General features: G+C 40.4%; 1 protein-coding gene across 1 annotated transcript; it reads left to right on the top strand.

The window, feature by feature from the left end:
* Nucleotides 1-3715: 3715 nt before the first annotated feature.
* Nucleotides 3716-23281, top strand: FBXO33 (F-box protein 33). Its single transcript, XM_053979743.1, has 4 exons — nucleotides 3716-4243; nucleotides 10587-10697; nucleotides 16220-16905; nucleotides 20885-23281. Exons 1-4 carry the CDS (start codon nucleotides 3735-3737, stop codon nucleotides 21154-21156), a joined length of 1578 nt encoding a protein of 525 aa, XP_053835718.1. The 5' UTR covers nucleotides 3716-3734; the 3' UTR covers nucleotides 21157-23281.
* Nucleotides 23282-23990: the final 709 nt, after the last annotated feature.

A 23990-nucleotide genomic window follows, 5' to 3' on the forward strand; every position in this document is an offset into this window, starting at 1 on the left:
GAAAAGAGAGAACAGCTCCGTGCTTGGGTTTTTCCCCGGTTCCGTTGGAAACGTTACCAGGACTGCAGTCTTTAGCTGCAGCCTGATTCCTCTTCAAGTAAACCTTTTTTATATGGATTGTTACCGTACAGGTGAACAGTATGCCGGAACCTTATGGAAACGTTCAGTCTGCTGAGCTTCTTTTTTCTACATAAATCAACACTGAAGACACATTATCCCAGTTTGTTACAGCACATGTGGAAACACCGGTTTCCTACTAATACTTTGTTTCTGTTTCTGCTTTGCTCTGACTCACTGCTCTGTCTGTTCTTGCAGCTGGTGATGGAAAACCCCAAGAGTTCACTGTAACTCACAAAAAACATATACCAAGTTAGTATTCCAGAGACATACATGTCTTTGCAATGTACCTAATAAGAAAGGACTGAGTAATTTAAAAACCTTGCACTTTGGTTTTAGCTCTTTATCTGTATGTGACCAGGACAGCATCAGAAGAAGTTGGCAGCCTCTGGTCTTTACATTAGCAGCTGAATCAGTAACCTTCAGGTCCTGTAAACTTTAACTCGGTTATGGCTAGCCCATGGCTTTGGAGCCATATGTGATTCCCGACTTCCATGCCAGCATAGCTGCTTGTGGCACACTCCTGGTGTGGTGCTGATAGGCAGTGAAAACCCTGGTGACATGGAAGTAACCCAAGCAGCTGTCAAGGCTAACAAAATCAGGTTTCCTGAGGCTCCCTCAGAGCACAGCCTCTTCTGATCCACGGTGGACTGTGAAAAAACCTGTGGTCACTTCTTGGTAAATGGCTGTCATCTCTTGCCTTGAACTATTTTGGAATGGTTTCTTTTTTCCCAGCACCTCCAAGACGTGCAATATGGCTTCACTGCATTTCAGAACATTTGAAAATTTGATTTGCAGCATAAAGATTCACAGTTATCTCCCTTAGCTTTAAATGTGCGGTGAGTGGCTTAATGGAGGAATCATGCTGACAGCTTAGTGCTTCATCAAAAAGATTATTGACCAGTTACCTGCTGGAGCCACCTGGTAACTCCATAAAATCTGCAAGCAAGTTAGATGCATGTCTTTTTCTGAGGTAATTATCCCATCAGCTTGCAAGCATTGCATTAATACGAACAAAAGCCTGCACTGTGAAATCAATTTTCAGTCAAGCTGAAGCACATTTCTGCTGTACAAGGCAGGGAAAACTGGTTCAACACCCAGAATCAACAGCCTCAGTGACTGGGCTGCCTCAGTGCCATACTAGCCCTGCAGATGGATTCTATCAGGGAACCTAGAAAGTCTGGCATCTATCATATTGGACCACTCAGCCACAGTTGTGGTGGCCTGAAGCTTTAGACAGATTCATTTATTTAAGCCCACAAAACTGAAAGTAATATCTTCTAAGACTGAATCTTTTAACACAATCCCAAAAAGCTGGAGCTCATTAAATGGCCATGCAGCAGTAACAGTAAAAGACCATTTCACTGTACTGTTTAGGAATATATTCAGTGCAGGTAGCTTGGTTTGCAGCTGCAGTGTAAGCTGCAGATTGAGCTCTCTGGATGACTGGAGACTGAGGCAAGAGGCTGTGAACTGCCAACCCTTTGCCCAGCTCAGGGGCCTATGGCCAGACATTCAGAGACATGGCAGGAGCCAAGGACCCCCAAACATTCCCATGATTAGACTGTGAGGGTATAAAAACACAGGGTTTCCTTTGTCTGGGGTCCCAGCTCAAGCTGTTGTTTAGTTATTTCATTAAGATTGAATTATTTTAAGGATTGGAACCAGTGAGACTCTGCTATGGGAAACCTGGCGTTGAGATGGTAAGGAAACCTTGTCTGACTGTGTGAGTATGGGGGTGCGTGGGGAGTCAGGCTCACTGGGGCTGCCCACTGGGAAGGGATTTGGTCCCAGCTTAGGTGGTGAGAGTGTGACTGCCAGAGTAGCTCCTGGATGGTCAGACAGGAAAGTTTCCCTAACACAGCATGCCATTGTATTACTGATCCAATATAATCCAACAAAGGTAACAATAAATGCAGAACTACTAATTTCATAAACCAACTTCTCTTGATGCTACTTTGGTAATCCAAAGGAACTGAATCACAAAGCTTGATGCTGTTTTACATTAAGATACTCAGTAATCTTGGAAGTCCTTTGACTCATCACCAGCTCTACAATGAGGAATCATTGAGTAGATATTAAAATATGGAGACATGTAGGCGCATAAGTTCCTTTCATTTGCATCCTTCTAGGCCAGATGAGTTTGGCTGCTTCAGAACTTGCATCTTGACTGCCTGGGGAATTTTGCTGGAATCTGCAGTGGGAGTAGCACAGCACTTACCTGAGTTGTTTATGCTGGTTCAAATCACTTGTGCAGGTGTGTGAAGCAGCACTGGTCCCTGATGAGAGAACTGGCTGGGAATTGTCTGTAGTCTTACTTTCATAGTAACGTCTGCCTCTACAGGCTCCTTCTCTCCAATCAAGGGGAAATGGAAGATGCATTTCCCCCAGGATCAGATGCAAGAAAAGATAAGAGATGCTGTTTTTTCACCCCTGCTGTGAGACAGCAAAAACGGCTAGTCATGGAGTAAAGGGAGAGCGGTGGTTTAGATTTGGTTGCTAATGAATCTGATTATAATGTGTGCCTACTCTGTATGCAGAGAAGTCTAGACTTCATTTCTATTAGCACATCTTTTATTATTTTGTGTATACATTTCTGAACACTCAGATATAAAGCTGTTATAGAAACTGTGTCCATTTCCAAGATACTGGCAGTACTCAATTTTATTTCGATAAGTTTGGGGTTTTTAATCATAAAAATGTATGCAATTATTATCACTTTGTTGTTCAGCCTTTACAGCATCAGCACGTAACAGACTTTTAAATTCTCTCAAAACTCTGTACGCACAGAAGTCACCCTTACACACCTACAGCGGATGTTGACACGGGTGTTATAAAAGCGCGTGAGATTTAAGAAACTGAGAGTACTAAGATTTGGAGCATTTTCTCCTGTGTCCCCCCAGGCTCGCACCCGGTTCGGTCACATGTCGGACTCTGCCGCGCTCCACCTTTCCTGCGTAGTCAGCGCGTTTCCCGCGGCAGCAGCAGGAATGCTGCTGAGGTAATTTTGCTGGCTCAAAGGCGTACGTGCGGTCCCATACGGGCCTCGGCGCCGCCGCCACCAGACATCACCAGACACCCTTCCCAAGTTTTCCTAAACACCGGCGCGCAGGGAAGGCGCGCCCGGCGGGGGCCGTCCCGCGCCTGCCCCCCGGCAGCGGCCGGCGCTCCCTCCGTGGAGCCCGCAGGGAATGTGGTCCCGGGCCGCGCCCCGGGCAGGAGCCTCCGCCGCACTGCGTTGGGAGCAGGGGCGGGGAGCGGGGGGGCCGCGCCGCCGGCACGGGGGGTGCGCGGCCAACGTCCCCCGCGGGGCGGGCGCGCCGGCTCCGCCTCACAGTCCACCGCCGGCACGTTCCATTTTCCCCGCGGGGTGAACCCTCCTCCCTCCGCCGCGGCGGCTCTGGCCGCCCCGCAGAAACAGAGCGCGGCGCCGGTGCTGTCTTTCTTCACACGCTGCCTTCAGGGCTCGGTGGTCCGGCCCACCTCTCCCCGCCGTACCGGGCAGTGGTAGCGGCCGCTCCGCCCCTTCATCTCCCCCCACCGGCGGCGGCGCGGGTGGTGCGTCCCGGCAGCAGGCGCGTCCCGGCCGGCGCCCGCCCCCCCGCGCCGTGTCATTGATGTTGTTGTTTGTGTCGCAGGAGCCGCAGGCCAGGCCGGGGCCGCCGCCCGGGGCCGCCGCCGCGGGGCTGGGGCCGGCGCCAGGGATGTCGGTGTGCGGGGAGGCGGTGGGCGCCGGCTCCCTGCCCAGCGAGCTGGTGGTCCACATTTTCTCCTTCCTGGCGGCCCCCGACCGGCTGCGGGCCTCGGCCGCCTGCTCGCACTGGCGGGAGTGCCTCTTCTACCCGGCGCTCTGGCCGCGCCTCCGCCTCAGCCTCCGCGTCTCGCCCGCCGAGCGCCCGCGCCTCGAGTTCCTCATGCGCAAGTGCGGCTGGTTCGTCCGTGAGCTCCGCGTACAGTTCGCCGCCGACAACTACCCCACCGGCGGCGGCGGGGCGGCGGCGGGCGAGAGCGCCGCGGTGGCGGGGGACGGGGAGGCGCCACCGCCGCTGAGCCCGCGCTGGCTCGACCTGCTGAGGACTTACCTGGAGCTCGTGCTGTGCGTCCTGAGCAGCGTCCGCAACAACAGGTACCGCCGGGGCAGCGGCGGTGCCGGCCGTGGGGGCAGACGGAGCCCCCCGAGCCGCGCGGGGCCGGCTCCAGCCGTCTCGCCGGTTTCTGCGGGCGGAAACAACGCCCGAGCCGGCGCTGGCCGGTTCGCGCTGGGGCTGCGCTCGGAGCTGCTCTCTGTGTGTGTATGTGTGAGTCTGTGAGTTGGGCAGAAACGGGGACGCGCCGCTTCAAACTACCAAATTTTTTTCATATAGTGTAGCTTGAGGAGGAATATAAACGCTCCGACGTCCAGTTGGCGAGCGGTGGGTCGATACGCAAAACAAATACAGCTGCAGTAATAAAAAGTTCTTCATCTTTTGGATGGAAGCGGGGAATGCAGCTCGAACGGAGCAAGTGAGAGCCAGGAGTCTGAATTTACTGCATAACAAGACAGCTTTTTCACTTAAAATAAGCCTTACTACAGACAGAGTTTAGACCTTGTGTATGCTTGAAAAAAGTATGTCACGAGAAACTAGTAAGGGGGAGTTAAAATTACAGCTCTGGCGCGCTGAATTACTGCCCCAATAAAATACCTCCACCTTTCCAGCTATGAAGTCTTTCGCTGTAGAAAAGCTGAGCTTTCATGCCACTTCTCATCTGACCTGCTTATCTGAGGTTTGAGGAGGTTTTAGTTCTCTTGTTTATTGAAAAATACGTTTATGTGTAGGACTTCTTCCTGAGGTTTGTATTTAAGATGTGTTTTTCACACACTTACATTGGCAGGTTAGATAATTTCCTCAGCTTTGAGGTCTTTAACACAAAAATACTTGCATTCTCTTCACTGTGTGGGGGTGTGATAGAGATCATAAGATGATAATGAGATATCCTAATATATTGCCTCTAGTCAGCATGTAAGACAGGAAAGCAAGGATATTACAGCTAGTTTGTGATGAGTTTGGAAAGCCATGCAGGTTTTAGGATAGGAAACAGTTAATATTATTTCCCCTCTATGTGCATATAGCTTCACCTATCAAGGAAGGAAAAAAAAGCTGCAAGTGTTTCAGGGCTTCTTCAGGATGAATTAAACCTTGTGGATGGCCTTTAGAAAACTGCAACTGAGTCATGATCTTGTTACCCTCCCCCTTTGATTCCTGAGGTATGAGAGAGTAGCTTGAGGCCTTCCTTGTGTCTTTATTTTGAACTGTAGCAAGAGAACTTTAAATGCAATTCCTCGTTGGTTTGAGATGAATGCAAATGTGGTGTGTGAAGTCTCACTTTCAGTTCCTCTGCTCTGTTGCTCCCAGCAGGTACTTCCTGTGGTGCAGCTGCGATGGCTGAGAGTTACAGACCTCACTTCAGAAAACAGCTCGTTAGTCCAGCTCACCTTTATTGTAATTTATTTCTTGCCCTGTGAATCCTTGGTGTGTGGTCTTTTCTTGCATTTCAGGAGCTTTCACTTAACTGTTGAATCTGTGGAAAATCCTGCTAGTATTATAAGAGGAAAAAATGTTGAAGTAATTGTGGTGATTGTCTGATCTGAAACAAATATCATGATATGGACTTGGAATTTTAAAATAAGTAGTATCTATAGGATCTGTTGCATGGGAGTGTTTTAGAAAACTAAATTGTTCCTTCTTTTCCTCACTGAAGTACTAGACTGTCAAAATTAACTGTGATGAGAGAAGGCTTTTGATACACTTTTTCTTTTGAAAAATTCTCCATGGCCTTATCTGAAATCTATACCAGAATACTTGCTTTCTGAAGTTCATTTTTCAGGTTCTGTATGCACAGTGTGACTCAGGACTGCAGTAAAACACTATTCAGAAGTTGTTCTTCCAGTACCTGTTCTCTGGTAGATTTATATAATTTTGGTGGTTATAGAGGGATGAAGAGTTACCAACTTTGATAGGATTTTGCATTGCCATACTTTCTTGCTGTGTCTAAATCATTTATATGCTGCTCTTTTGGCTTGAAATGAATGATGCATGACTGGGGAACACACAGTACCTGATTATTACAGCAGGCTTTTTTTAATGGGCATTTAAAAAACTGGGGGAAGAGTGGCATAATTTACATTAAATGCTTGACCTTTTTTCAGTTTTACTTTCAGAATAGACTCATTTTTTCCCTTGAACAGACTAGGTTTTTAGTTTATTTTGATGTTTGAGGACTTTTTCCTTGCAAAGTAAGTACCTATAAATTATTAGTTCTCAGGTAGAATGCTGGGTTTTAGTTCTTTAAGTAGATTTTTGAGATTGAAGAGAGGGGAGGAGGAGTATTAATATATGCCAAATTGCTGCTTAGTTCTTACTGTGACCGCCTAATGTCTAAACCAGAGACCTTGTCACCTGCCTGATGCTTAGTTTTGTCTAAGGTGAGACTGCAGTCTGTAATTAATTTTTCTGCTTCTCTTTATTTATCTGTAACTCAATCTGTAACTATTAATAATTCCTTCTTGTTTTCTCTGTATTTCACTGTACACAAGATAGCAATCGTAATTTCCAAAATAATGTAAACGGAAATTTTTAACTTCTTCAGTGGCTGAATCATTGTAAATACATTCCTTTTGGAATTAAGTTTAGAACAGGACAATCTTTCATAACTCCTGTCAGCCCTTATGATAGCTTTTTGGCAGATAAGTTCAAAAAATGTTCCATTTTACACTTCGGAACTGAAGAAGGAAGAAATCTGCCTTTGTGATACTGTTTCTTAACTGTGTGATGTTGTTTTGGGGTTTTAAATTGATTATTAAGCAATGCAGTAGCCTTTCTCCTTGCAAGAAAAATCATGTATTTTAAATGGCTACAGATTTCCTTGAGGATTTACAATACTGCAGGACCTAAGAAAAGTAATTACTATAAGTAACGAAATTTCTAAATGCTCTCTTGGCTAGAGGAGAATGACGTGTGGTTTTGCATTTTCTGTACAACATAAAATTTCTAGTTTCTAAGCAAATCTGTGTGTTAAGTCTCTAGAGAAATATTTTGGTGTGACTTTTGCTAGTTCTGATGGAATTAAGGAAATAACAACTTGTTTTAAAAACAGTTGAAAATTTTTTGACAAATATTCCTGCTGCCAGCCAGTTACCATCCAAAAAGGTATGTTCAAAGTCTGTCTCATATTTGAAGCAGAGCTCAAGTTGTTTTGTGGGTGGCAGCATATGGAGGAATAGGATTGGGACCTTGATGAGCTCTAAAAATCTATCATTTATTTAATGAAAAGGTACTAAAGTAGCATTTATAGTGATCTAGAACAATTCCATAAGCTTTTATGTTTATGATAGCAAATGTAGCAAAATAACAAAGCGTATAACTGTTTAAAAGCTGATGTTCTACTTAATAATGAGAAAAAGAGTGTGGGGTGGGCATGATGTTTCTTAAATCCTCATGATCTGCACCTTCTCAAACTGATCTTTCAAAACTGAGTTCTAGAAGGCGGGATAGGAGTGCAACAAACTTTCTGTTTGCACTTATGTGCATACAACAGCTATTAAACACTTTGTGATCATTCAGTAGGAAAATCCTGTTCTTTTATGTTACTCTAAGATACCAAAGTATCATCTCCTTTACTCCTCCTTCCTTGCTTACAAAGGAAGATAGGAAGGTAGTGACACACACACACACCCCTCTTTTCCTCTGCAGCATGTTAAATTGTGTAACTTGTTTGATTTTTGCTATGGAAACAAAAATGCAGATTACTATAAAACTGCGTGGTGTCTTGCTGAAATATGGTATCTCTTGGAGTTACCAAAAATGGGTGAATCGTTCACAACAGTAGACTGCATCTGGTTTTGATGTTTTCTAATTTTTGACTGTTTTCTATTGGTCTGAACAGGCAGCTGAAACTGGCAGAAACTGGTGTAGTAATACAGTATGTGCCTTACCACTTTGTTCGCCTTGAATGTAAGCAAGGACATTTTGTGCTTTTTTAAATTGGGTGTTAAAAAAGACCAAGCAAAACTGAAGATGGAGCCTAGTAAGAAGCTTATTATTTCTAGTGTGCTATTTGAGCTAGTGGAAAATAAATGTTTTAGAAATCCTTCCAAAACACAAGTTTTCCCCCAGCTGTATGTATTGATACTACACAGGATTAAGATGCCATTATGACTTCTAGCAAAAGATAAGTAACTTTTAAATAATTTTATTTAAATAGCAATCCCTTTACGGACTCTCTGAAATGAAGATGAGCAGTGATCTGAATGCCATGGAGTTGTATAAAACTGCATAAAGTAGTAGCAAAAATCTAACATTGTGTTGAACTGTGATCAGACTTGTTGATGGTAATAACTGTGCTGTGAATGGAAAAATAATTGGATATTGTCATTGGTTAAGTTTTCAGGCAGAGAACTTTTCCATTTGTCTCTGTACTGCATGAAATGGCAGTCAAAAAGATGAAGTAAAAATGTGTGGGGCGCTAGTAATTAGTGTTCCATGTGTCCTGTGCTTTGGTGATCCTGTTAATGCCTGCCTGCATCCTACTGTAGCATTGGCTGGTGGTATGAATGGCACAAACTGAGACCTGTGTTTGATGTGAATATGGAGGTGATTCAGAACTGTTCTTGAGACTGCATTTTGGCTCTTAACTCTCATAAATAAGTCACCAAGATCAAAAGATAAAGATTACTTACAGCATTGGCTGTGAACAGTACTTTTCACATCTGGTAGAGGTTTCTGCTACTTCCCTGTCATACCAGACTATCTCTTACACCTTTTGAGAAAAAAAGAGCCCAAAATACTTTCAAGTTGGGTGTGCCAGTGTTTTAGGCTTCCCTGCCAAGTTTATTCTTTTGCATGGTCAGGCAATGTCTTAGTGAGATTTGTAGACTATTGATCATATTTTAAGGCTCAGTTTATTTTAATGTATCATCAGTATAATAGGCCTGTATGTAAAATTCAAAGATCAAATGTTTGGAATTTCAGGCACAGTTGTAAATTCTAGGTATTTGACTCCAGTATTTGTCAGACTTTGTATGAAGCTCATGGATCTTGCTATATAAGTTGTTGTTCTCCTATAGAAAAAAATGTAGCAGGTGCAACAGTGGATAGATTTCAGGCAATCAGTGTGCTGTTTTTGAATACAGGAACTTCAAAATAGGTAAATTACGATTTTTGATAGATAACAATTATAGACTGCAACTCATACCTACTAAAAAAAGTAAAACTTGGCTACTTAATCCTTTCTCTCCCCCATCTTCTCTTGGTAGAATATCAGGTTGTACTGTGGAGGTAGTGAACTGTACCCGAGCTTCCCTATGCTTTGAGCATGGTAATCATATTGCATTTTCCTCAAGGCTGATTTGAAATACTAGTATATGCTTTGTGAGCCAGAAGAAATAAGGATTTATGGTAACTCATGTAATTGTGAGCTACAGGTTAATTGGCACCTACTGTTTAGGATTAATTTAATTTATGTGTCCATTTGTGGTGAAACTGGAGTTTCTGCCTTGTTAATTATCAATTGCAGACTAGCCCTTGCATGTTAGGAGTAAATCTAATATATAGCCTATATAAATAAAAGGAATGTTGACCCAAAACTTAGTCAGCTACAAAAATAATAATAGTAAATGCTACACAGCTACTTTAAAACTGCAGTCATTTGCATACCTTTTTCTTGATCTGTTGTAGGAAAAGATACAAGTCAGAAAACTGAACTAGGGAAAGGAAAACCGACTGTCTAGTGCACTGTGTCATGTTCAGCATTAACTCAGAGGTTCTTCTTTCACTTCTTTTTAGATATCCCTTCTAAAAGTCACCACAACCATATGTTGTGGTGGACCACTATCCCTTACTGATGGGGAATATTAGAAAAGCTTCCCCTAATTTGATATAACAGAAATTAGACACTGATCAGGGTGTGGGGAGCTTTTGCTTTTCCTGTCTGAGGTTTGTGCTGCCTTGATTGAGGCAGGTTTGGGCTCCCATTTGTAACCCAGCTGATGAAAGTGCTCAGGCAGGGTTGTTTGTGATTGTGTTCTACTTGGGCATTAAATGCAATGTTAAATATTGAAAGGAATAAGCATTTGATGTTTTCATTGTGACACTCAACACACATTTTCCAAGGATTAAAAATTGTATGAAACCACTTCTAAGTTTTCTTTGTGGTGCTACAGACTTGCTGAAAATACTCCTGTGCTGACTGAAAAGCAGTATTTGCTCTTACAGCTGGTTTCAGCAGTTAGTGTAGTCCTCTTCCCCTTTGTACTTCAATCTCATTTTCTGTAGTTCCATATGTGCCTGCAATCCAGGACAGTAAGTTTCCCAACACAGGCTCTGTGTTCTACGTAATAGTGGGGTTTATTGCCTGCATTTTTCTTATCCAGAATGATTTCCCACACCATTCTAGTTTTGTGTACAGATTCTTTTTATTTTGTTGTTTCCTAGGAACCTCCAGAAGTTAAGTCTCTTTGGGGATATAAGCATTCTGCAGCAACATGGAACTATATCAAATACCTACCTTGGAAAGGTGGACCCTGATGGCAAGAAGATTAAGCAGTAAGTTATATTTGTAAATTATCAAATGCAGGATAATAATAATGAAAATAAAAATAGATGACAGAACACAGAAGCTCCTGAAATACATGACTGAGAAGCTTTAAGTTTTTTAACAGGGTGAAAATCTAAATTCTTGTTCCTGCTATTTAAATGAAGTAGTCTGGTTTTGTAGCTGTTGTATTTTTGTTGGGTTTTCTTTCCTCCATTCTCAGCAAGGTGAGAATCCTTTCTTTCCTCTTTTCATTGTGTACTAGAAACAATATTATGTTAATGCCACAAAAGGGAAGGAGGGATGAGGAGCTGTTACCAGCACCTCTTACTATTGCTGTACATAAAAAAAATTAGAAAAGGAAGTAATCTGTTGTATTTCACAAGAGTTGAAAACATATTTGTGTTTATGTTCTCTTTCAAGTTTGCTTGAAACTTGAGAGAGAAACTGGGAAACTGTTGAAACACGGAACTGCTGCAACTTATTTCAAATTGCATCTGAAAACTAGGTTATGTATTTGCAGAATTCCTGAAAGATCACAGCTTTCAATGTTCTTGTATAGTTCAGAGGTGTATTTTAGCTTGCCATTATAACATTACAGGACAGTCCTTGAATGCTTATAATCCAAATAGTTACTTGTGCTTCTTTGGAAAAGGTTAAATACAGTATAAACAGCTACTGACTTCTGAAATAAATTACCACAGAGGGAGTGATACTGACTTAACTATTTTAGCAGTACTGCTAAAACTTCTGATACAATAAACCCTGAATACCATCATTTTAATTTGTGTCAATTTAAACATCTTTCACCCAGTAGCTTGGCAGTGGAATAAGTACAGCCACTCTAGATCTTCACTATTTTTTGTTTAGAGTGATTTTTAGAACCAGTGTGGGTATATTATCAGATTAATGTGTGTATGTGGATGCAGTCATCAGACTGAATGTTTGGTCCTGACCTAAATTTGCAAACCAGTGCAAATACAGCTGTGAGTCACTTACTGTCTCTTTTTCATCTTTTATGTTTCCAATGCAGAACTTGGAGCAATTTGTGATTCTGTCTAATGTAGGTACTGTAGTGCTGTGTGCAGGTAAAAGGCTCATTTGGTAAAAGCTCCTTTATTTGATACCCTTTGTGATAATATAAACATATAATCAAATTTTTGCAAAGGGGCTTGAAGGGAGCCATCTAAGCAGATGTTTACTCAGCTGAGTGCATGGTCAGATGTTTCTTCAAGCAAGTATTCACATTTTGGAGCTATAAACCATTCAAAACTGATTATCTAACTTGTTAGTCTTTTAGATTAATATTAACCTTTGCACATTTTGGAATGAGCAAACAAATGCTACTTCTTTTTAGTTTAGTTAATTTTGGTGTTAGGTTTTTGTGTTTGTTTGTTTCTTGTTGTGAGTTTTTTGTTTGGATGGTTTTTGGATTTTTTGGGGAGTGGTGGGTTTTTTTTGTTGTTTCTTTTTTGTGGGGGAGGGTTTATTGTTGGTTGGTTGTTTTGGTTTTTTTTGTTTTCTAGAATAGAACAATGTATTTGGGACCTGCTAGTCCTTGTCTAAGTTAAAGGAAAGCTGGCAGTGTTTTATTCAGTTGACTGAAGTTTGAGAACTAGTAGCAGACTTAGTTCAGAAAGTAAAGCTTTATGGCTTCTTAGCCTTGTTTTTGCACTTGGGGTTTGCATCCGTGAGTTGCAAAATGTGGATGCTGATAACTAACAGTGAAAGGTGTAAGCAAACTTTGGAGACAGTGTTACTGGTAGTTGAGGATTTTTGGAATCTCTATGGTGATAAACCTTACTAGCTGTTTCAGAAACTTCCTGCAGTTAAGGCAGTCAGGAAAAAAAAAGTTATGATTCCTGAAATTTGACTTTGAGCTGGCTGTAACAGACTGTAGGTGGAATCTCAGCTATTACAGAGCCATTAGGATGCTTCCTCAGGTTTAAGGCTAAGGGTTGTCCTGAGGGAGAGGAGATTTTGGAGCGTATTTTCAAAAATACACATTTGCATGAGTTTGTGAGGCTTATTCCTTTTCTGTACAGCATGTGTGTCCCTGCTTACTTTCTAAAATTCTCTTTACAATTCTTTTTCTTAGTGTTGGGATGCTCAGTGTAAACAGTTCATATGTTTTGAGTTGAACAAAGGGTAGTTGTCTAAACTTTTGGCTTTCTGAAATCTGCTTCTCATGATTGATCTGTGTGGTTTGGATAGTTTGGTTTCCAAAAGAAGCAGTTTAGCCTCTGTTACTAAACAAAATATTTTGATTGATAGTATTTAATTAAGCAAACGGCCTCCATATGGACCTTAGTTATCTGTTTGCTTCCTGTCCAGGGCCATGGATGTGCTTCAGTCCTGGTTAGGACTGGTTTGGGAGCTTAAACACTAACTGTGCCTGTTTAGTCAGTCTTTGGTCTGTCCTCTGGATGAAAACACCATTTGGGGCATTAATTGTGAAAGTACATTTAAAAAGAAAAAAAAAAATTAAGTTGTTTATTTCAGTATAATAATTTGTAGGTTACAGGTCAATGGTGACCATCCCATAATTGCTGCCTGCAGGGAGCAAAGGGGGCTGATGACCCTTGTTGAGACATTAGTGGGCTGCACTGGTTTTTGGCATGTGCTGAGTGAATTCTGCTTGTATTTTCTGTTATATGCTCAAATTTCAGTTTTATAAGTGAGCTTTGAAATAATTGTCTTAAGTTAGCATAAATGTTGTACCTGCTGGGCAGTTGAAGTAAAATTAATATGGTAATAAAGTAGGCATTAATTTCCAAGAATTCACGTGTCTATTTTTCTAGAATGCAGTTTGGGCTATTTTTGCAAACTCCAGTTGGATGCAGTCTGTTTATGAAAAATAGAATGTGCGTAAGAATTTGCAGGGGAGGAAAAAAGCCAAACCTGCTAGGCTGTTTAAAAAATTATTTGAAATATGTTAAAATTCATTACTTCTGTCTTATATAGTGCTTTCTGTCTGGCCTTTTTATAAAGCAGGTATTAAAAACAATTCAGAAATTGTTGCTGTTAAATATTCTCTGTTGAGATGTTTGATCTCTTACTGGCTAAAAACTGGAGAAAGTTTTCTTAGGACCTAGAGGTCATTAGACTAGCAGTACAAATCTGCATACTTGTATAAATACTTTGGTGCTTGCAATAAATGTTGATGTGCAGACTGCATTAAATAATTCTCTCTCTTTTAAAAAGTTTCTTACTGCAGTTCCCACTGGGGAGAAAAGCTACCCTAGAGATGCAGAGTTCTGTGTCATACTTCTTTTTATTAAATTTTGCAGGTACTAAAACAATATTCTTTTAAGCTCAGATGTTTAAGGTGTATGAGAACCCCAATTCAAAGAGATTTTTAGTGCAGTGAGGCTTATAGATGGTAGTATTCTATTGAACATCTCAAAATTAATTTGTCTTCAACAGTTCTGTAAAATATTAAATGCACTATTAAGATTGATTACTAGGGCTATTACAAAATAAATCCTACCTATTGCTGCAACCATTACAGCACCTTTTGTAGATGTGTATGGGGGGAGGAAAGAGTCTTTGGAAGAAATTTGAGATTGCTGTGGTAGAATCTTTTTCTTTGGAGGACTGTGAGATAATCTGCCTTTATTTTAAGCATTGGTGAGAATAATTATGAAATAAACATTGCCAGGATCAAATAAGGTTTGTCTTAACTCTAAATGAATTTAGGAATAAAATACAAAAACTGCACTGTCTGTGGGTCTTACCTATTGTTTAAAACTGTTTCATTTGTGTCACAGTTGTGAGTCCTCACTTTTAAATAAAATATTTGGAGAAATCTGGAAAAACTTTGGGAACTGAGGTGTAAAATAAATACAATAACCACACCAGCTTTTCCACTTGGGTGAAGTCAGGCCTTGCAAAACTAGTAGCTTCATAGGAGAAGGAAGAAAGCACATGTAGGCAAGGGAGGGGATGAATAAGGATTTGCCAGGAGAGAGGATGAATGAGGACTGATCTTTTAACTTTATTACAACAGAAGGGTTATGGGGCATCAAAGGTACTAGATGACAGGTTCAGAGCAAGCAAGAAGAGGGGATAATCACACTGCAAAACTTTTTATTATTGGGTGTTTTGGTTGCTAAACACTTACTCCGCTAAGGGAGGAACCTGGATGAATTTGTAGAAGTGAAGTCTCTAAGAGTTTCAAAATACATAAAGCCACCTCTGCTTAGAACTGAGTTACAAAGTTTTGGAAACTAGAGAGATATTTGATAAATATCCCTATGTTCTTTCCTTGTTCTGTCACCTTAAGGTGCTAGTGTTTCTCTGCTGTCAGTCAGGATACTGGCCTAAACATTTAATTTTGCCTGGACATTATCTTTATTAAAGTTACATGGATGAGAATAAATTTTTAAATTTTTTTCGCTTAGATGTATATAGTATACAGATCCTTGTAGCAATAAAAGAAGTATTCTGTGCAAAACCATTACCTGATTCGGGGAACAAAAATTTCTGCTGTTTTTATACTGGATCTTATGTCTTGATGTTTTATGGTTTTATGGCATCTTATTTCTTGATGGCATAGCCTGGCTCAACTGCTTTGCTGTAATGCTGACCAGGGCTTGAGATCAAATACTTACCTACACGTGTCTATTATGCTAAAAGAACACTTGTCATTTGGGCAGGAGGACTCTTTTGGGCCTTTACAGCTTTGGAATGAAGACTGGAAAAATGCTTACATGGAGAAAGTTTTTAGAGTGTGATTGTACTATTTGAATTTAATATTGAAAATTTAAAATACTTATGTTGCCTTCTTGAACAAAATATCTTAATGTAAAGAAAATCTATTCGCTAAAAAAAAAGGGGTAGGAGAGGTGAGTGCGTCAGAATAAGTTCATAATAATCTGGCACTGATAATTTGAGATTGAAATGTTACTGGGTCCAACTTGTTTTGGTAAAACATGAACCTGTTGGCTCTTGAAAATTCAGTTAGTTGTACGTTTGGAATTATTTAAAGAATCTTCTTGCATGTTTGTTCTTTACCCTTTATGAGCAAATCAAGCAGGTAATGTCACATCATTCTAACTTACTCTCAAAGTTTCTGTCACCTTTCATTGAAAATGAATTTTTTTCCATACGAAATTTGCAGTTCTGCAGAAGTTAAGAAATACAAAAAGCTGCTTTTAAAAACAAGAGCTGCATTTGAAAAGCATTACAGGTTTTCTTATTTGCATAACCTTAAAATGTATGTGAGAGAGTATTAAATACATGCTGGAAAATACATGAAGTGAAGGTTCATAGTGTGTCACCGTTTTTGAAAGACAAAGTACGTATTTCTTCTACTTTACAATTTTAACCTTTTAAGTGCAGTGGATGTTAAAATGCTCTGGGAGGTCTACAGTCTGGTTGCAGTTCATAAGAACTATAATAATAGCATCTTCCTGCAGAATAAGGCTATAAATGAAGGAAGAGTAATTCTTGAATAAAAAATTGAATCGTGCATAGTTGGTAAGACTAAACCATGTTTAATAGGATCATTGTCTGTTTTGTTTACTTACAGAATCCAACAGCTGTTTGAAGAGATATTAGGCAATAGCAGGCAATTGAAATGGCTGTCTTGTGGGTTAATGCTGCAAATAGTAACTCCCACATCATTGTCCTCCTTATCAAACCCCATAGCCAACACCATGGAACATCTGAGCTTATTGGACAACCACCTCCCTGGTAATACCACTCTTATCACTGCGGTTGAATTGGAGCGCTTTGTGAATCTGCGTTCGCTCGCTTTGGATTTCTGTGATTTTACAGCTGAAATGGCAAGAGTCCTGGCTGACAGCAACCATGTGCCTTTGCATCGACTGTCTCTCCTGGTCCACAGTGTTTCCATAATGCACAAGTCATTGGACAATATGCCAAAAGATGAGAATTGGCAGGCGCTGACTCGCAACAGCACTAATCTTCGGGTCTATATAATGGCTTTTGATGTCAAGAGTGATGATATGTTAAGGATTCTTAAGCCCAGTATCCCCCTAGAGAGGATTCACTTTGATAGCTATGTCACTTGTGTTTCAGGAGCTGTTGTTGATCTCATATCCAGGCAGTATGACAAGTTCCTCACTCATTTTATACTAATGAATGATGTGATAGATATGTCTACCTTCCCAGATCTCAGTGACAACCGAAATGAAGATCCACTTGTCTTATTAGCCTGGAGGTGCACAAGACTCTCTCTCCTAGCTGTTCATGGTAGGTAACACATTGCATGGGCATAGTATGTGACTTCTAAATGCTTGCAAGCCTTCAGCCTTTCTAATCATAGTGTGTTTTAGTGGCATGTTATACAAAAGGCTGCTGCACCGTTGCTATACGTGCTGTTGTTGAAGGTGTTTATTGTATGAGCTTGTGTCTTACTAATTTGTGTTGAGAAGTCACGTAGGATTTTATTGAACTCCTCACAGAAATGAGGATAACTTAAGAAGTGAGCATTCCAGAAGGCTTATCCTGCTAGTGGTCTGCACGGTGCAAGTTCCATTATGTGACTGGTTATGTGCATGTGAACTGAAAACATTTGCTGTTTTTCTGTGAGCTCATGTGCTGGCAAGATTAGATGATTTTGCTTCCTGTTTGTAAATAACATGGATTAAGTGCCCCAAAGCTGAGAAGAAGAAATGTGTTACCAATTTGGTAAGACTACCAGCAGATGAAGGCTGAAAAATATGTAGAGGGGGTTGCCTCATTGAGTGTGTTTCTGGTTTCACCAGTAATACCAGAGCTAGGTTTATCCCACTTATTTATTTGCCATATAGTAGCAAATAACTTTTAGAATTTATTCAGCTCTGTCATCAGTAGAGAACTTGGTGGTAGAAGTTACAGTAGTCTGGCAAATTTTAAGGCACCCAAAAATGAAATAATGCAGAAAAATGTTTTTTTATTTGTGCTGGAATCAGCTTACCAAGACCAAGTTTGCTGATGCATGAAGGAGTTAAGCAATTGCTATTGTGTTGCATAAGAATAAATATATTTCATCAGTCTGCTTGGGGGAGTAAATCTCCAGTTATTCAAGTACAAAAAGGAGACCTTCAGCAGCAGGAGGTGGACATTCAGATTTCCATTGGTTGAAGTCAGAAGGTCCTGCTGTATTTGCTCGTTTTTTTTTTTTTTTTTTTCCTGTGGTCTTTTACTGAAAAATCACTGCTGGGGGCAGGGAAGGCATGATCAATTCAGCTGTCTCTCCTTAATAGTTTCCAGGTGAGACAGATTTTGGGTGCTGGTACTTGATAGTACTAATCTAGGTGTGGCTTTTAGCAGTTTCTTCTAAAATTTGGATACATGTTTGAGGACCTTTAAAAAAAAAAATTGTGTTATCCTCTTGCTACAGAAAAGTCCTCTAATATATTATCTAACTTTAAAAGCTAGTGAAACATCTGAACATAAGCTAGTGTAAGTATCATTTCATATCAGCACGTGTCTATTCAGTAGAAACTATTAGTCTGTGCAGAGTATTGGGAAAGCAAACGTCCCTTATGCTTCTGTCTAGCAAATGGTTGTTGCTACATCACCTTTCTTTGAAGAGATGCTGTCTGCCTGTGTGAGAAAATGGCCAAATATCACCTCGCTGTTACACTGGGATTCACATTCTTTACCCTTCTTTTCCCCCTCCTTGCAGCAGAAGCTAGCTAAGCTGCTTATAAATGCCTCCTGATCTTTTCTAAGCTGTGGACATAACTTTTCTAGTACTATGCTGCAAGCATCGTTCTTGGAGAGTAGTAACTGTAGATGGAACACTATTAGGAAGAAATATCCAGTACAGCATCTTAGCCTCATGCTTGGATTCCCTCAGGTTTACCATATAATGTTTTCTGGCTCCACTTGTCATACTATACTGTGAAGTTTCCTTCAGGAAAAGAAAGTGGTTTTGTTCAAGGTGCTCAGAGTGCTCTGGTTTCTTCTTCTGTTTCCTGAAGTGGTTATTCTTCAGCTTCCAGTGCTTTTCAGGCTTTTATGTGTGTGTGTGTGTGTGTGTGTATGTTTCCTCTTCTGCTATTAGTTTGCTTTTGAAAAAGCTTTTATTTCAATCTACTTTCGGCTGCCACTTGTCATTGACCAAAAGAGGAAGGGGAAAATGTATGCTAAGGACACTTTATATGGGCTGCCTCAAGACTGTCTTTTGTGGGAAGTCATCGTCTTGCCACCAAGAAATGGTGGGAATGTCCAGGAGCCAGAGGAAGGCAGATGTTAAATACATTCTTGCAGAACAAAGAAAGGGTTATGAAGAGTGTGTGACTATTTGGGATGGGATGGAGACCATAGTGGTAGGATACCATAGTGGTATGATCTGGCACTGTGAATAAAAAGCATAGTCCATCTGTGAGAACAAAGGTCTCTTTTATTTTTAATTCCTCCTTAAGGGAAGGATACTTCCACATGGATTTTTATGACTTTGTGTTATAAACATCCTGGTGAAGTTTTATTCTGTCCATGAGCAAAACTAAAGTTGAAATTTTTACTAGCAAGGAAGAATAAATTACTGTGTGCTCATAGTAAATTTGTTGTTCAGTGATACCAGTATTGAAGTGATCATTTCCTCCTACCTCTGAATACTTAGCTGGACAGAGACTTTTTGGCAGCTGGGAGGTCACAAAGAAATTTCAGGCAGAGCTTTTGAAAGAGTTCATTTAAAACATTTAAAATGAAATTAAGTTGGGAATAAGATGGTTGGTTACAGCAAAAGCCATATACCTGCCCAAATGATGGTAAAGGGGTTTTGTGCAGGGCTTTTTTTTTTTTTTTTTTTTTTTTTTTTTTTCCTCCTTTATTCTTGCACTTGCTTTCAAAGATTTCTTTGGGAAGTTCCTTTACAGTCAGGATAACTGGAAGGTGGTATGAACTCCTTCATGTCCTGACAGGAGTGTGTGGTCATACAGGGAGGAATTTTCCATTGAGTTCAATGTCCCTATTAAGGAAGGGACATTGAATTAAGCTGCCTGAATTAAGACAGCTTCATCATCTGTGGACAGTTGTGTTGGAGGTGAGCTATCCAGCAGATGAAGATTATGGGAATTCATTCATTCCTAACGGTTAATATACCAGAAATGAGCCTTACAGATATGTGCACACTTCTTTGTTGAAGACCTACCCTAACCAACATACTTCCAGAGACACAATAGAAAAAATTAAAAGAAAACAACAGAAATTTCTTTTCTTTATTTCTTTGACATCTTTTCTTCGTTCTCTGACTCTCTATTTTATTTTGATACGTTATGATGTAGAGCATGCTTAACTGCATTGTTGGAAGACCAAACCACGGTTAGCTTTACTTCTCAGCAGTTTAGATTTCCCAGTTCAAATATTGTGCAGACTGCAGCTTTACTTGGAATCTGCTTGGGCATCTCACCAAGAAGCTTAGCACCTGTGAGAATGATGATGGTAGCAGAAATGAGCCTTGCCTTTTGCAGTGGAAGGGCTGATTTGGCAGAGCTCCCCAAAAGGGAAGTTCCCATCTGTGGTTTGCATCTGAATAGGGAGGAACTTTGCATTTCTCTTAGCCAGGGCACAGAAAGCTTAGAGGTAATTGGGGAGTAGGAGTTCTTAAAGAGGAATGCTAATATATAGTGTCAAGAGAGGGAAGCTTTTGTAATTATATTTTATCTCAGACAGAAGAACAAGATACATGTAGTTTATCATATATATATTTACGTGAACACACACACTGGGGTAACGTGAAGAGGCTGCAGAGGCTTCTGGTTTGTGTGCGTGCTGACTGTTTGTTTGGTGGTGGCTTTTTTTTTAATTAGTCTACTTTCTAAAGCAATGAAAGCAAGTATTTTTTCTAGCATAAGCAGAGTTTTAAAGAATTCCTTTTATGCATTCAGTTAATTGATAACTCGTTTTTTTCATTCTATTTTTACTACACAGTAGTAGATCACAGGAGGTTTGAAGTTTTATATAAAACTTGCAGTAGTCCACTGCTCTGCAAGTAGGAGAAAAAAATCTAGAAAAGGTTAATGAAATGATCTGAAATATTTTTATATTTATTCAGAGTGTAAAATGGGGGATTCACCACTTGAAACCAGAAAGCCCCTACCATGCCCTAGGGGTATTGTGCCAGATGGAACATGACAGAATAGGTTGGGAGAGATATTGGGATGGTCTGGTATTAAGTACTAGTGTAAGAAAATACCTTGTAGGAATATGACAGAGCCACTTTGTTTTTCTTTCCCCATAGGTTACACAGTCTGGGCTCATAATCTTATAGCAATTGCTCGTCTTCGTGGCTCTGACCTGAAAGTACTGGAAGTCACAGAAGAAAGCATTGAGTTCGACCAAGGAGAACTGGCTGATCAGGATGTGGATCCAGTACACAATTTCATTGAGCAAGTATCTCTTGGATTGGGTCGCCCTTGGCACGCAGTCATGGACATAGAGCTGCTCAGTGTCTTCACTGAGCCAACCCGTCACTTCTACAGAGAGATGCAAAGCTTCAGTGAAGGCATTTAGCTCCTTATTTACAATTCCTGTGGTTACATATGCAAGTAGGGTCCTATTATGTTTTTTTGGTAGTGTGAATTAACCCCTTTTGTGCTGTGTTTAATCAGTATTAGCTATATAGAATTATATATGTGTATTCTACTTCTTGATCAAAGAACGTAGTCGGGTATTGGTTTAGAAGCTGAAAGTGGCAGTGTTTAGGGTTTTCACGGTTAATGGACTTGACTACCAAACCTTGCAAAGATACAGCCAAAGGCTGTCTGAGGTTGCCGGCTAACTTTACTTTAATCGAGTAACTGCATTTTGAATTCTTTTGCTGTTATATTGGAGTCCTGTGCTCGGGAGCCAACTGTTTTTAATACCCATATCCATAGCCCAGTGGATCTCTATGCTGTCATTGTGTGCTTAATCCAGTAGCATGCTACTTAATAGGCTTAAGGGACGAGAAGTCTATCCAGGGCTGTTCACTGTAAGACTCTTACCTTGCTTGATTTCACGTGCGGATTCTGCAGCATGGCTTAACTCCATTCTCGGCTTTCCTTAGCTGCTAAGCGGCGGTGTGAAACACTAGCGGTTCAGGTTCCTGCACTTACAAATCCACTCCATAAAGCTGTAGTCTTTTGGATTCTTTGCAAACTCCTCCTTGTTTGTTCTCATGTTCTGTCATCTTCCTTAAAAGTTAGCTTTGGGCCAAAGTTTAACAGGAGAAAGCAAGAAATGTGCGCTCCGGTGAGGTAAACGCATAACAGTGAAGATTTCAATACAAAGGTCTACACCTGCAAACAAACATTAGTCGTGAAATCCCTAACAACCAAGTCACTGGATTTTCTCTGTCAGCGCCTGTGTCAGCTGCCAAAGAATAGATTAAAAACGAAGAAGTGCCCACATGCTGGCAGGGGCAGGCCAACTTTTGGCCAGCCAGATACTGCTAGATTGTAATATATAAGGTCGAATTTCGACCTGTGGTACACAGCTGTGCTGTGGCTCAGTCAGCAACCTCAGAACTCTTAACAAACATGCACCTGTTTCACTGTGAATAGTGAATGTAAAGGAAGGAAAGGAAACAAATACAAAGCTTGTTCTATCACAGGTATGAGCTGCTATGATGCATGAAGAACATTCCATGAAGTATGTTTTAAAATCTTGTTATATCTGAGAGGCTTTAGAAGCCGATGTAACTGTTTCAGGGCAACCGCGGTACAGACGTGGTCTCTGTGAGACTTCCACCTGACCCCAGTTTTAAGTGGTACGAATGTTGTGCATTTAATGTTTAAAGGACAGTCTGCAATAATAAAGTAAGTGGCCAACGTGGGTGCCCAGCAGTGCTGAGACCTGGCTGCTATATTGTAAGCTTTGGAAAACACAATTTATGCAACAGATGTCCAGATATGATTCTATTTATGGAAAAAGTTTATATGTGTTTTACAAATGGTTTTACCATCTTATATTAAAATGACCTTTTGACAGGTGTGCGCTGTTTTGTCTCCAGTGAGCACATACCATGCGGATTTTATATGTACATCAGTAGAGTGAATCCACTGGCACAGTGTGTGTATATGCCAGATGTGGTGAGATTTTATCTTATAAATGTGATCAGATTTAAAAAAAACTCCTGACAGAAAATGTAAGGAAACCAGCTGAATGTTTGAATTGATGACTGATGTTGTATGGTTTATGTTAAATGTTATATTCTTTTAATCAATGAATAAAGCATTAAAAATTGATCGCTGTATAAAATACTTTATTGTTATCAGCATGAAGATTTTTAGAACTAAAATGCAACATCATTCTTAAGATGTGTATAGCTAGTAGCTCCCATTGTGTTTAGGTCAGCAGAAAAATCTAAAGTCACACAATTTTTTTTAATTTGGCTGAATTTTGTCAACATTTTTTGGGGTGGTGGAGGAATGGGAAGGATGCTTTGCTAAAGATCAGACCAGTTAGCACAAACAGTATATCATTATATGACCTATTAGACTGATACAGTAAACTGTGGATTGTAGAATATAGAAGACTATTTTTGAGAAATTACTTCATCAATTGCAATTGCTTAAATCAAAATCTAATGTGCTCAAGAAAAATGTGTAGTACTTCTTTGGTGTCCCACTATTAAATAGAATATGAATACCTGCAACGCTTCAGTTTGACGTTTTATCTGTACTCAAGAGTACACAGCTGTGCCTTCTGAATGAAAGCTGCAAATGTCTGCTCAGCTGCTGGAGAGCTGCTGTGCCCTGCAGTGGCTGACTGTGCTGTGAGGCTTGTCAGAGTGGCTGGGCAGTGTGTGCGTGCTAAGCACGGACTTGATTCGAGCTTCTGAACTTCATGTTATGACAGCCCAAACTGCTGCCAAGTGTGAAAATTGCACTGCTTGTTCAAGCAGTTTACTAGATCTTCCAGATTTGTAAAGCAAGATTATTTTCCAGCACACTGAAGAGACACTGTGGGTGATAAAGATGAGGTAAATACAGTTACAGCCTTTCATGTTCCAGTAAAGTGAAATATTGGGACATGTTTTGGTACCTTCCAGGGCTCAGCCTCAGAAGGGAGGTTTATGTAGCAGATAAATCTGATGGTGATTGCTCAGCAGCATCTGAACCTGAAGTTTGGTTGTGCAGGGTTCAAGATTTCAGAAAGTCACACAGAAAAAGCCAGAAACAAATAAAGCAAATTCTGTGTCCTCTGGTTTAAGCAGTTGTAGAATGGTAATTTTATCTCTGCAAGCTACTGCATTTTATAGGTAACTGCCTTACTAAACAAAGTTGGGAAGTAATCAATTTGCCTTCCTGATGTATAAATGTGTTTTTAATCTGTTTGGTCTAACCTATTTTTTGCTTTGTTTT

This window comes from Vidua macroura, chromosome 6 (genome assembly GCF_024509145.1).
Source record: "Vidua macroura isolate BioBank_ID:100142 chromosome 6, ASM2450914v1, whole genome shotgun sequence".
NCBI lineage: Eukaryota > Metazoa > Chordata > Aves > Passeriformes > Viduidae > Vidua > Vidua macroura.